A 15,295-nucleotide genomic window follows, 5' to 3' on the forward strand; every position below is an offset into this window, starting at 1 on the left:
TTGAACTGTTTGGGAGGCATCCAGGCTGTGGGACCAGGACCTGTCCTTGGTGCATGACCTTGGGCTTACACAGGGACACTTTGCTCAGCCTGGAAGGAGGAGACTGGACCTGCCTATACTGAATCCACCAGGCTTAAATGAATCCCTAGGGGAGTCTTGGCCCTGGAGGAGATGGGAATGGAGGGGAGGGAATGGGAGGAAGGTGGGAGTGGGGGCAGGAGGGGGGAGGACAGGGGAACCCATGGCTGTTGTGTAAAATTAAAACGCAAATATAATAATAATAATAATAATAATAATAATAATAATAATAACACAAGAAATTAGATAAATTAAAAAAATACAACTTTAAAAAAATGAATTCAAGTGGAGGTACCTTAAATGGGGTGGGCATGGCCACTCCCAAAGGATATGAGTTATTAAACAAAAATTGCAGTGTAAGACATGGGACACCTCACCATTATTGGTCAGCAAGGCACCCAAAAGGATATTGTCATTGCCCCCTGATGCCAACTAGAACTGAAAGGTAAGACCTTATTACTGAACACATTGCATCCTATGACTGTAGGCCAGAGAGACATTTATCTCAATCTGCCCAGAAAACTTCCCTGCTCACTAGCACTCACAGTGCTGGATGATGCTATGCACACAGCTGAGGGTAAAACAACATTACTGTTCTCACACAGCATGGGAGGCTGAATGCTGTAATACTGACCTGCCAGGAGAGATGTCCCCACTGGTGTCATCATGGCACAGCTGTGACTAACTGCACACACAGCAATCAATGTAGAGGCACACGATTGCCCCAGGTGCTGAAAAGAAGGGACTGAGTGCTCAGCCCCACATGGGACATCTTTACGAACCTCCCACCTCTACCAAGGCTTAAGGAACGTCACAGAAGAGGAGGCAAAAAGAATGTAAGAGCTGAGGGTGGGGAGGAGTGATGTGAAATGTGTTTTCTGGACATGACAGAGCTCCTACATTCATGAGTCAAGTAACTATGGTTGCCCACACAGACATTTTTAAGATCAAGCCGTTCGATATAGTTGGGGGATGAACCCTTGGCCCTTCACCTTTCTGAGGTGCTACTGGTAATTGTAAGCTGCTGAAGAAGGGAGAGTCACTCCTCTTTGAGGGCATGGCCACAAGTAGGCTTCCCATGCTCTAATGGATGGCCCTGTACCCATGCACATATGAGTAGCACTAATTGTACTTATCCCAATTAGGTTATCACAGAAGAGGAGGAAGAAGAACAAGTGAAGAGGTATTGGGGGGTATGTATATGATGGCATTCCATTGTGTCCATGTATGAAATATCAATAGAGTAAAATAAATGAATACAAGAACTCATGGTTTCCTTCATCGAAAGACTGCCCCTTCCCCTTGTCTAGCCCTCTGACTTACCTGTGACATATGGAGAGGTTTCCAGATTTCTGAGGACCTTGCTCTGACCTGTCAGGTTTGAGAGTTCTAAGCATCTGTAGTCTACCGATGTCAATGTGAGAAGAACGTAAGTAGTGAGCAAAACAATCATGTGCATTCCCCAAGCTCACTCCTCCTGTTGCCTGAGTAAGCCATAGCACGTCACCTCATTAAATGCTACACAGCAATACAAAACAGGTGTGCTTCATTCTTTCCACAGAGGAGGAAACTGGGGCCAGAGAAGCAAAGAATATCTCCAAATTAGCTACTGCCCCAAATCCACCTGACTCTTCCCAGCTCCATAACACCTCATTAAAAGTTCTGGTAGATCAGTACAACTGTGCCCTGCATGTCCCAGGTACTGAGCATTGTGGTTTGACCACTCATCTTTGTACCAGAAGACTGTGCCTACAAAGGTCTTTAACACAGAAGAAGTCTGTCTTCCTTAAAGAGAAGCAATGCAGGAGATTGACTAATTCAGGGCTTCACACTAAAAGCCCAGACTTAAAAAGGGCCCGGAAATCTCTAAATGACAGCAAAACCCTATACATGTGTTCTCCCAAGTCCCACAGCATTCTAATTAAGGCCATTCCCATATGTGTTGGAACATAGAACTGGGGAAAATTAAATGGGTTAGATTAGCAGCCTGGTTACAAAGATGACTTGTAATGTTTTATTTTTCTGTATCTCCAAATACTGATTGATTTTTCTAGTGAGGAAAAGTCTGATCCAGTTGGAACTGCCCTGTTGATTTGCTTTTTCATATGCCTACATGCTGTGTTTTCATGCTTACCAGCCAGGTAAGCAAGGCACAACTAAATCGACATTTTTTTTTCACTAGACCTTCTCAGGGTCTTACACAGTACCTATGGCAATGGAAGCTTTCTAGAACTGAGGCTTCGTCAGAATCCTCCGTCAATGTTTGCTTTTTCCCTTCATATTTGCTCCTAAGGGTGAAAATGGAGAGACCCTGGGCAGCACAGAATCCTACACTATTTGAAAGAGAATACAGTGATGACGGAGTGGGCTTACATTGGAGAGACTGCCATTCTCGCTTGGCTCTGCTACCAGGGACCGAAGTGACCAAACAGCATCACCTCTTTATGACCCCGCTTCCCCTGTGCAGCAGAGATGACAAGGATGGCAATAACACAGGTGACATAATCAGTGACAGAGGAGCCAAGAACAATCACTCGGCAGTGCTCCGGCAGTGCTCCATTGACCACAGCTGCTAGCAAGCCCTCCACTGTGCAACTTCTTTATATGTCAGACCTTTAACAATTGAGATAAATCCTTAGCTGAAATTGACAGTAAATCAATCCAACAGGAAATCTTAAAGTCCTGCCTCTCAGCATTCACTTTAAACTATAAGGAAACTGCAAAACTTCATGACCCATGGGGAGGGTCGTTGAAAAGCAGTGTGGTCTAGAGTCTAAACTGCCTAGGCACATCACAGGAACTCTGCCATTTTCCACTAACATTGAAGCTTGTTTTAAAACTCGTTAATTTTATATTTTCTTTTCCTAAGCTGAAGATGCATCCTTCAAGGCCAGAGCCTCAACCTGGAGCATGTTCTGTGAAAACAACTTCTTGAGAGGAGATCTAGCAAATGCCTCAATCATTGCACTTTGCAGAAAACTACTTCACAAGAATGCTTTTCCCTGATCACAGTGTCACTTTGAAGATTTTAAACATTAGTGGAGATAGAAGGGAAGCTCATCTTCCTAAAATGTCATTTTTCTGAAATAACCACCCCTCAAAATCCTTTATCAGTTTAAATGGTTTCAAGTGCATGTGGAATCAGCCCATGCCCAAATGAAAAGCTGTGATGAATGATGTTTCAAGATAAAAGTCTTCAAAACCCCAGAGAGAAGCATTAGAGACTGTCACTAGTACAGGGAAATGAAAATGTGGCATAGGTCACCCTATGGATTTGCACTAAAACATGCTGTTCATTTCTAAATAACCTGAAGTAGAGGAAAAGAGGAGGAGAATGGAGAAGACGAGAGACCTGATTGGATATGCTGCATCCTGGAAGAAGCCCCAGCTCCTGCAGGCAGGCTTAGCTGAGCAGTGGCTGTTGTGAAAGCCAGAGATGCAGCCCGTGGTCTGAGACATCTATTTAACCTCACAGACTCACAAACTGAAGTGCTGACTAAAGCCCAACTCTAAAACTGTTTCTTCTGAGTGCATTCAAGAGGCTAATACCCAGAATTTGCAGTTTGGGGCAAATTATCTTACCCAAGATCCCCAGTTCCTATGGCCATCCAATCTAGCAGAGTTATTTTGACTTCTATTTCCTGTGTCACTGTGCTAAAAAGGAAGCACAGAAGTTGATGTCTTCTATTAACTCAGCCACCATGGACATTTTGGTGTTTCTAGGTGTACTGGCTAGTATTGTGTGTCAACTTGACACAAACTCAGGTCATTAGAGGAAGGAGCCTCAGTTGAGGAAATGCCTCCATGAGATCCAGCTGTAAGGCATTTTCTCAATTAGTGATCATTGGGGGAGGGCCCAGCCCATGGTGGGTAGTAGCATCCCTGGGCTGGTGATCATGCATTCTATAAGAAAGCAGGCTGAGCAAGTCATGGGAAACAAGCCAATAAGCAGCAACCCTCCATGGCCTCTGCATCAGCTCCTGACTCCCAGGTACAGCCCTGCTTGAATTCTGTTCTGACTTCCTCCAGTTCTAGAAGTGTAAGCCAAATTAACCCTTTTCTCCCCAATTTGCTTTAAGGTCATGATGTGTCATTGCAGCAATAGAAACCCTAAGACACCGGGTTTGAGCCACAAATAACACTTGAGTCAGTACCATCTCTGAAAGGTAATGACTTCTATTCCTATGGTTCCAAACACAGATGAGAGTCAGACACAGGAAGGCAAATACTGTTTGATCTCACTTATACATGAATGTAAAACAGAAGTCACAGAAACAGAGAGCAGCATGGTAGTTACTGAAAGCTTGTGGGAAGTAGAAATGGGAAGAGATGGGAAAGATCTAAAGGCTCAGTTTTATAAAGATAAAGAGGTTCTAGAGGATACACTATATAGCTAACAGCATTGTGTTGTGACTTGACAGTATTAATGAGTTAGATCTTGAATTAAGTGCTCCCACAAAGAACACATAATACTAGAAAAGGTCGTGAGAGGAAATGTTGGAGGCTTATCTTAGTTACTTTCCTATGGCTGTGAAGATACCATAACCAAGGCAACTGACAGCAGAGTTGATTGGGAGCTGTGGTGTTTGAATGAGAATGGCCCAAATAGGTTCATGAGTTTGAATACTTGGTTCCTACTTGGTGGAATTGTTTGGGAAGGAATAGAAGGTGTGGTCTTATTGAAGAAGGTGTGTCACTGGGGGCTGGCTTTTGCAATTCCCAGTTAGTTCTCTCTCTCTTTCTCTCTCTCAGTCTCTTCCTCCTACTTATAGATAAGGACATATGTGCTCATCCACTGCTCTGTGCCATGCCTGCCTGCTCCCATGCTCCCTGCCATGATGGTCCCACTCTGAGACTCTAAGTCCACAATAAATTTGTCCTCCTATAAGTCACTTTGGTCACAGTGTCTTCACAGCAACAGAAAAGCAACAAGGACAAAGGTGATGAACATGTTTACGGCCCTGATGGTATCATCAGTTCACGGTTGTGTATTTATTCCTAAATCCATCAAATGTATATATTTCTATGGAGATTTTTTTGCTAAATATGTACAGCTTTAATGAAGTGGTTTAAGTTCAGACTCACATCATAACTCACAACTAAAATCCCAGCACTCAGGAGGCTTCTAACTTCCTAACTATGAGTGACTCTGTACGGCCTCCTTAACCTAGACATTTTTCCTTGAGGAAGAATTAGATAAGAAAAAGAACATCCTCTCCCCAGGCACACTGAAGCCAACTTTTCTCTCACCTCCCATCTGTAGCCCACAGAGGCCCAGCCCAAGCTGACTTCCTTCCTTCTTCTGGGTAACTGCTATTGAGCCACAGACTAAAACTCCCTCCAGAAGCACAGGTCAGTGAGGCTGCATCCACTGGGGACGCGCTCTTATCACGCAAGACAGAGGAAATGCTCAATTGTCACAAAAGGTGCTGCAAGAACCTAACAGGAGCACATTTTAAGAGCAGGAGCCTCCCAGATGAGGAAACTTTATGCCAGCAGCTCCACTTCCCTGAGTGCTCACACACAATAGTGCAAACAGAGATGCATGTCAGTGTGATACTCTCAGAGGACCAGAGACTTTTCACATGTATGTATGTACATATGGCTGTGTTTCCACTGGACAGGGTATGGGGCTGCCAATTACCCTCACACTCACCTTCAGAACCTCAGCATTTTGGAATTAGAATACATATCTAATACACGGTTGTAGGTGAGTGCAGAGTGGGGTACACAGTAGTTCTTGAGGTGGCTCTGAAGAATGGAAACGAGAACTGTCAGGTCCTACAGCACACCTGCTCCGTCAGCATCTCACTCAGGTGAAGCCCAGAGATGTCCCAAGGGTGTGGGTGCACACTTCCAGTCTGAGACCTACAAGTGCCTTAGTTTGTGTGTGTGTGTGTGTGTGTGTGTGTGCTGTGATTACACAATGCCCAAGGCTGGGTGACTTAAAAATAATTGATCTGTTTCTCACAGCTTGAGAGGCTGGAAATTACAAGCACACGGGGCAGGCACCTGGCAGGGTCTTCACACAGAGAAATGAAAAGTGAAAGCTGTTCTTCAAGGGACTCATTAACACTGTGTCACTGTCTTAGTTCCTTTTATGTTGCTGTGACAAAACACAATGATGAAGACAACTTAGAAAGCATTTAATTTGGGGCTCACAATTCCAGAGCGTTAGAGCACTTGACCATCATGACTGAGAGCATGGCAAAAATCAGACAGGCATAGTGCTAGAGTGGTAGCTGAGAGCTTACATCCTGAGACACAACCATGAAGCATAGAGAGCTAACTAGAAATGATGTTGGTTTTTGAAACCTCAAAGTCCACCCCCAGTGACACACCTCTTCCAAAAAAGCCACACTTCCTAACCCTTCCCAAACAGTTCCACCAACTGGGGACCAAGTATTTAAGCATATCAGCACATGAGCAGGGTAGTGAATGGTATTGTCATTCAAACCACCACATTCCACTCCCTGACCTCCATAGCTCCCTAACCATAACATAATGCAAAACACATTTAGTCCAACTTCAGAAGTCCCCATAGTCTTTCAATCTCAATATAATTTTGAGGTCCAAAGTCTCATTTGAGACTCAAGACAATCTCTTAATTATAACCCATTATAAAATTAATATCAAAAAGCAAATTATATACTACTGAAGTACAATAGCATAGAATATACATTACTATTCCAAAAGAAAAAAAAACACCCAGTGGGGCAAACTTTAAATTCTATAACTCCATCTCTGATATCATAGGGCTTAGATGGTTCCATCCTTCCAACTTTGCTGACCAAAACTCACTTCCTTCTTTTGGGCTAGATGTACTCCCTGTATGCAGCTCTCCCAGGCAACATCCCACAGCTCTGGCATCTCCAACATCCTGGAGTCTGCAATTCAATCCAGGCTTCACTTCACAGTTTCATACAATGGACTCCAAGGGCCTCCATGCAGGACCTCGTCTAGCTTTCCTTAACCAAGGAGGACGATGTCACAGCCACTTTACTCATCTATCTTTCATTATCTAAGGCCAAAACAACATGACAGATGCTGCCAACTTGTGCTACTTGCTTGACATGAAGCCTGACACCTTCCTTGAACTACATCTGCATAAGCTTTACTTTGTTTTCCTTTTTAGGTAGAGAATATTCTTTGGCTGCATGGAATTTTCCCTGAGGCCGTTGCTCCCTTTATTCCATTCTGTACCAGGACCCTCCTTATCTGCTTCAGCACAAGCCTGGGCTCCAGAAAAATCTCCAGGTGCTCTTTTTCTCCTCAAAATGTATACTTTGTATTCTTTTCATCCTGCTTGCCCTTTTTGTGATATCTGTCTAAGAGTTGTGAGTAATAACTACTAACAGAGTTAATATTGTGACAGTAGCTTGTTGTAAAACCTCTGTTGCCAACAAAACCAGTCCAAATACTCTTCTTACATCTTTATCCTATAAAGAAGGAAGAAACCTTCATGGCAGACCCCACCTTTCAGTACTATCACATTGTCAACACTTACGTTTTGGAAGTTACTCATTAAAATCATAGCCATGTTGGTTTGTTTTGTTTTGTTTTTTCCTTCCATTTAGACATGGGCAGCCACATTCTTTGCCAAAATATGACAAGAATGGTCTCTAGCCCAGTTGTTAATATTGTTCCAAACTGAAACCTCTTGAGCTGGGCCTCCATAGCCCACACTGTACTGTTTTCTTCTAAGCTCATACTGGCATGGCCCATTAAGCCCTGCTTAGAGATTTCAACCACTTTCCTAGTCCAAAATCCCAAAGTCTTCTACATTACTCTAAAGAATAATGTAGTCAGGTCTATCAGAGCATGAGTCCATTCTCTGAACCAACCTCTGTGTTAGTTACTTTATATTGATGTGACAAAGTGCCATGACCAAAGCAACTTAGAAAGCATTTAACTTGAGGCTCATAGTTCCAGAGGGTTAGAGTCCATGACCATCATGGAGGTGAGTATGGCAGCAGTGAGGAATGGGCTGGCACTGGAACATCAGCTCACATAATGATCTGTAAGTAGAAGGCAAATAGAGCTAACAGGGAATGGTGTTGACTTTTGAAACCTCAAAGCCTGTCCCCAATGACACATCTCCTCTAACAAGGCCAAACCTCCTAATCCTTCTCAAACAGTTTCATCAACTGGGGGCCAAGTTTTTAAACACATAAATCTATAGGGGCCATCCTCATTCAAACCACCACAGCTATGGACATAGATGAAAAGTTACAATTAGCATTTCAAATCAGTTGAATTATTTTCGTGCATGGCCATGGTGTGGACCAGGTCTTCAGGGCAGCAGCCTCTTATTTCCACATGCAGCAATAAGACTCTCCAGGTAGCCAGCTGTGTTCCCAGCTTACTGGATTTCCTAATCTGTCCATAACAACAGGTGCAGCTTAGGGAAGAGCATGTGCTCAGCAGCCCTAGGCTTGATACCCAGCATCCAAAACAGACATAATCTAGATCCTAAAGACTGCATATACCTCATGCTCTAACTCAGGCTGTCAGCTCAAGGTCTGTCCTTATGTAAGACAGAAAAGGAATAGAGAGAGGCAAGACTAAGAAGAAAATGTAGCCATTCCCCTTTGCTCAGTGGCACTGTTTTAGGCTAAAAGGTAAAGGAAGAACAAAGCTACACAGAGAAACCCTGTCTCAAAAAAAAAAAAAAAAGAAAAGAAAAGAAAAGAGTGGCAGCGACCAACCCACTTCTCTTAATATATGTTCCCATCTCTTGATGTATGGCCACTGTTCCATCGGCATATTCTAGCAATACTAGATGGTTCTGTCTCCATTTTAATGACCATCAAAAAGGAGATATCTTAACATTTCTGTCATATTTGATGATATTTGGCATTTTATTCTGTTTTGTAAATCTCATTTCTAAACAAAAATTCAGGTAAAAAATGTTTTTTTTGTTGTTGTTGTTCTAGGATTTCTACTAATTACAGCACTTCTTATCTTAAATTTGTTTAATGACTATAGATCTTAAAAAGAAGAAAATTACTCTCATTTAAATCTGCCCGATCATCTTTTTCACTCCTACATACAGTACATCAACCAGGAATGCTATGAAAAAGTCACCTCCACAGAGGCTTCCAGCCCACCCTGTTTCTCTGCAAGCTGCTATCAATTAACTATGAGAGCAGTGTGATTTAGCACACTTTTCTCAGTGTTGCTAGTGAAGAGGAAGCACCAGCAGCTTGTGTGAGGCTGGACAGCAGCTGGGTTATAAACATGGACTGCCTGAGGTAGGATGTAGCTTCCTGTCTTCCCGACTGTGCAGCCCGAGAGTCTGCCTGCTCTTGGTCTCTTACTGGTGTTTCATGCATGAGCATTTCTTTCCCTCCCTCCCTGTCTCCTTCCTCCCTCCTCCCTCCTCCCTCCTTTAATAATGCACATCTTGATTTTTCATGGTTATACCCTCTTTCTTTGGACTTCTAATTTTTACTGCCCTCTCAGGACCTCTTTTATTTAACTTTACTTTCTTTGAAATTCTATGAGAAGCAGTGAGTGAAATCTTCAAGTTAAAAACAGACCTCCCCTAAGATCTTATTTTAGTAAACCACTCTAAAGTGCATTTTCATAGACACAAACACATGACATATCTATGTGAATCTGCACTTATACTGTGTGATGGTTTGAAAGAAAATGGTCCCCCAAAGAGAGTGGCACTATTGGGAGGCGTGGCTTTGTTGGAGTATGTGTGACTTTGTTGGAGGAAGTGTGTCACTGTGGGAGTGGGCTTTGAGGTCTCCTATGCTCAAGCTACTCCCAGTGAGACAGTTCACTTCCTGTTGCCTGCGAGATATAGAACTCTCAGCTACTTCTCCAGCACCATGTCTGTCTGCATACTGCCATATGCCACCATAATTAATAATGGGCTGAACTTCTGAACTGTAAGCCACCCTAATTAAATGTTTTCATTTATGAGAGTTGCCATGGTTATGGTATCTCTTCACAACAATAGAAAACCTAACTTAAGACACACTGCTTCCCACTCAGGAGATTTTACAGTGCACTGTGCTAAAAATACCTAAACCTTTAGCCATTCTCAAGGGAAGAGGAGACAGTTCCTCCAAACACACAGGGAGTTGGCACAGTTTATCTCCCAGCATGACTTGGTGAATGAGCATTAGTCTTGACTTTTAGCCTTACCAGAGGGACAACACAAAGCCAGGTTTCCTTTCAAACCAGAGAAAGCTACAAAGCAGTAGCTTCACACTGCACCTTAGCGCACTTGGACAGTGAAATGGTATATCATGTCCACGGTGCACCTGGGAATGTTCACAATGGCACTCAGCTTTCACGTGCCCAGAACAGGCTGGTGAAGGAACCTCTATGCCATCTCAGGGAGATTATAAATCTCCAATACACTGAGGTTAAATAAACCCATATAAAATAGTTATTTACTCTAGGTCAACAAAACTGAGGTTTATCTATTACAGAAGCTGCTAACTTACTGTTAAATCTCTAAATTAGATGACATTAGCCCGAGGCTCTATCTTTAGTATTTAGAGAAAATTTCTAACTTCTTCACTCCCACCTAACAAACCTCTCCTTTCTGAAGTCATTCCTCAGGCCTTCTACCCTGACGCTCTAGGACACATTACCACAACGGTCACCACCTGTACAGTCAGTCATTTTCCTTCTCAGCTGATGGCAACGCTTCTGAGAGTGGAGGACATGTTTCAATCCTGTATCCTCCGTGTCCCATGACACTCAGGCATAGTTTCTTATAAGAACAAACAGATGAAGAAGAAGAATGGAATTAGGATTTCCCCTATGGAAAATAAGTGAAGAGGATGTGGTAAAAATTCAAAAACAGGGGAAGGGATGGAGAACAGGAAGAATGGGAACTTTAAAGAGTTCCCTAGACAAGTGGAAATTGAAAATGCTAAGTATAAGATTTTAGAGAATTAATGCTAAAACAAGGAGTGCCGAGAGGGAGAGACAGTGTTCTCCAGGAAACAACAGCAGCTGGTTACACACCACCAAATGGTCAGCCCTGGAGAAGCACATATAAGTGACATTATGCAGACTAAGAAGGTTATATTTATCTATTTATGAATACACACACACACACACACACACACACACACTTATGTAACAATATAATGAAAAGAGGCCATAAACTTGAAAGATGGGAGGGGTACACGGGAGGGTTTGGAGGGAGGGAATTATGTAATTATAATCTCAAAGAAATAAAAATATTTTAAAAATAAAAATAATGTTATCAAAGGAATCAATCTAGAAGTTAGTAAACTTGAGCCTCTTAGCTTCAAGAAAGGATGAGATATAAAGACATCATAAAACTTTACTGAAGAAAACTTGGTGTGTTCTATTTCTTAAGGTTTGGGGTTTGGTGATGAAGGGAAAATACAGCTTTTGAGAAAATAACCCTTAGGTCCAGAGCTCTAACCCCAGCCCCTTCAAAATCATTAAGCACATCCTAGACATACTGACTCATGATTTCCCAGATAACATCCAGTCAAAACTTACTGGGGTGTCTCTGCTCCCTGTGGATTAGCATCGGTCTTTTTTTCTTCTTTTGTAGAGTGCATCTTGCTACTGAGTCTTTAACTCCTATCCTGAGATGACATTGCCACTTTAGCTTCCCTGTGGATGTGAGTCCCCACAGATGGCTCTCCTTAGCATTAAGAGAATCTATGTAGAACCTGAGACAGCAAGAGTAAAGCCAGGGAGCAATCCAGAATATCCCAGGACTTTCTTTCTGGCTCTCTTGCTTACCCTAACATATCACAGTGTTTTGAACACTGAGAAAGACCTAGTACATGCCTATGAAATAATCAGCAGACTCACTGTTTCCAGAACTGTCTCTTTCCTATACCTGGAAAAATCCACACAAAGGAATGGACAGACTAATCAAAAGTTTGGCTATTTCACAGTGATTTCTATTCATTCTATAAAAGCTAACTTTTAAAATACAGATCATAAATGAGCCTTGGTTTGTCCATCCTTGACCTTTCCATTGCTTTCCCTGGCTCACAACAGTCAACTTTCATCTGGAAATTATGACTAATCTAACAGGAATTAAAGCATAAAATAGATATTTTCCATTTACAGAAAGAATATTTGGCCTCAGGACTTCACTCTGAAAGATTCAAAGGTACATACTCACCTGCAGCTGGGATATAGTTAAAGGGTATCGGAATAATATCCAGGTAACTCCTTCGCTGCAAGGTGGGATAGTAAGAGAGCCTTCGTAGACCCAGTAATCCCGCAGAAGAGGGTCTGTGCAAACACATGGGCACGTTATGAAAGGGAACATTGATGGAATTAAGAGCAGCAATGATTTCCAAAATGGCATTCTGTCACTTCTCAGTGACAGACTTACATACAGATCCTTATATACAAATTCTCAAACTACCATTTATAAAGAAAATATTAATTAATGCAAAACATTATTAATCCCCTGTATATTTACAGAGATTTCTATCAATGGCTTATATCTATCAAGCTTAATACATTTAGGAAACTACTACCCATTTTTTATATTAATTGATTCACAGCTGATATCTATTGAACTATGTCAAGTAATATTTAGAGCAGTATAAATCAATTTATTGAATTGCCACAACAAAGAAATGAGTCACATTAGTCCCATTTTATAAAGGGAAACTAAGTTAAAGAATGTTAATAATTTGTCCAAGATCACACAAAACTGGCAGAGGATTTGAACCCAAGCAGTCTGCTTTCAAAGACTGTTTTAAACATCTGTTTGAGCTATCTTTACATTACTACTTCAGCAGCACATTACTAAGATTTTGATAAGAAAAAAACAAGTCACCAATTTGAACTCCTCAGCACTGTCTAAGAGGTATTCAGAATTAAATATACCAAAGAAAGGGCTCAATATATGAGGGAAACTAGTTTGTGATAGAGCAGTTAAGTGTAGAAAGAAGACACAATGGACCAATCTATTTGGTTTTGTTTGAAACACTATAAAACAGCACACAATTTAGGCAGAGAGATGTGGAGACCAAAATTTTATATTAAAAAAACACCTTGAACTCCAAGTTATATTCAGAGTGTTTCATGTATAATTATCACCTGTGCATAAATACAATTAGAATATTTAAATTGTGATGCTGTAAGAAAACAACCTTATAAAATTAGATATAAAGTTTTTTTCATTCTAAAAATTATGTGATAGTCTTAGCACTGTGTCAGTGTTTTGATAGTTGTGGTTACTTTATAATGAGGCAACAATTTTACATTTTACAAATGATGTCACTGCAAATGTTCTTTCTGGTATAAGGAAGCAGTAGTGAGGGTTTCCTAACATTCAAAAGGCTTCCTGCCTTATCAACAGTGATCTGGAACTTGTACCTGCCATAGAGAACAGAAATTGCAAAGCAACTTTATTAATTAATACTGTATGGTTATGAATACTCTGAGGAAAACAGTGTGGTGACACACCCAGTTAAAGTCCATTTCAGGTCACCAGATACATGCTTACCTGGTAATAAAGTGTTAGGATTAAAGCAGGGTATTGTTTTGGATTTTCCCTGAAAGAGGAAAAGAAGTTCAGGACATGCTAATGTAAAATTTATAATTTTTTAGCAAAAAGTATTTAAACTAAAGATCTACTACTTTCAAGTCTTCTGCGATGGATATTCGTCAATAGACCACTCTTTTCTCATTGGTGTGAGATCAGTTGGATCTAACAAAATACACCTGCTTTGAGTCTATGGCTGTTTGCTTTTGAATTTAAATTTCTCCTATAATGCCTGGTATAGAGTGTACAGCTGGTGCCTCCTGGCCCCACAGGAATATTTTTACTAAAACATGGGAAAAATTATCAGAGGAAGTCCGTTCCTCACCTCCCGAACTCAGCAGGACCAGGCTGCTCAAAGCCTCCACATTCTAACTCCAGGACAAGCCTTTGGTAGCCTTCCAGAAGATGGTCTCTGAGTCTTTGGAGTACCCCCACCCTTGGTAAGATGTTTTCCTATACCTGAAGCCTTGGGCCATCCCATATTTAAGGTGACCATCTTGGGGGTTTTCAATCTGGCCCTTGGGTCTGGCCTTTGGAGCTTCACACCAATGTGAGCAGGTGTGTTAATCCCGGAAATACAAGGATGCCTTGTTTGGCTCAGTGAGAGAAACAACAGCAGGGTTTAAGATGCCAGGGGAAATTAACTAGGCAATTCAGGCTTAAATGACAGTCCCTGGAAAAAATCCCTAGACATCAAGGGTCATGAGAGCTTCCCTCATTCGCATCATGCTGGGAATGCTGGGAGCCCAGGAGAAACAGCAGGGGACTTGCTCCAAGTCCCCCAGACTCAATCTGTGTTCCTTTCCCAGTACCACACTGAATTAAACCTTAACTGTTAACTCTAGCAACTATTCAGAGTCCCATAAGTCCCTTCTAGAGAATCATCAAGCCTAGAAAGGGTCACTGGGAACTCATATTGAACTTCTTTTAAATAGTGACTTACCTTATACTGGATATCCTGGAGTATTTCAGTCACTGCCTTCAAGCCAACATGCTCCTTCCCTATCTGAAATACACAAATATTTCAAAACTATTTATGAAAGCACAATTGTGAAAAATATTGAAAAAGCACAAGCCACAAATACACCTTTTTAATGCTTAGCTTTTATCCAAAGTAACTTCCAGAAACAAGACTCCAGTCCACCTGAATCACTTTCTTGGGAACTAATACCCTTTCTATTTATGGTCAGGTAAATAACTAAAGGTAATTAAAATTGTAAAAGCTTGTGCAATCTAATACCAGAGAATCTATCCAAACTCCTCTTGCTACAGATATTTATTACTCATTGTGTCATATGTAATATATAGAATCATAAAAGTTTGCTATAGAAAAATGTTATAAGTAGTTCTGAATTAAGGTGATGCAATGTTTCTAAACTCTTGCCTGTTCTCTCTCTCTCTCTCTCTCTCTCTCTCTCTCTCTCTCTCTCTCTCTCTCTCTCTTGTGTGTGTGTGTGTGTGTGTGTGTGTGTGTGTGTGTGTGTGTGTGTGTGTGTGTGTGTATGTGTGTTAGTTTGTTTAAGACAGGTTCTCTCTAACCAGTCCTGGCCTGAAACTCGACATGCAGTCCAGGCTGGCCTTGGACATTAGCCTTTATCTGCCTCCTGGGTGCTAGGACTAAAGACATGCACCAACATGCCCAGATTTCTCATGTTTATTTATTTACGTATTTTTCCTTGTATTCTTGCCTTT

The 15,295-nt window shown here is 41.5% G+C and overlaps 1 protein-coding gene across 2 annotated transcripts in view; it reads right to left on the reverse strand.

Moving 5' to 3' along the window:
• Nucleotides 1-15,295, reverse strand: part of Ca8 (carbonic anhydrase 8) — a 104,031-nt gene that overhangs the window by 22,755 nt on the left and 65,981 nt on the right. For both annotated transcript variants that reach the window (XM_036178683.1, XM_036178684.1), the window contains exons 5-7: nt 14,547-14,609; nt 13,565-13,613; nt 12,224-12,336 (exon numbers count right to left, since the gene is read on the reverse strand). In XM_036178683.1, the coding sequence (XP_036034576.1) occupies nt 12,224-12,336; nt 13,565-13,613; nt 14,547-14,609 (225 nt within the window). The remainder of the gene's footprint in view (nt 1-12,223; nt 12,337-13,564; nt 13,614-14,546; nt 14,610-15,295) is intronic.

Source organism: Onychomys torridus, chromosome 2, assembly GCF_903995425.1.
Source record: "Onychomys torridus chromosome 2, mOncTor1.1, whole genome shotgun sequence".
Taxonomy (NCBI): Eukaryota; Metazoa; Chordata; class Mammalia; order Rodentia; family Cricetidae; genus Onychomys; species Onychomys torridus.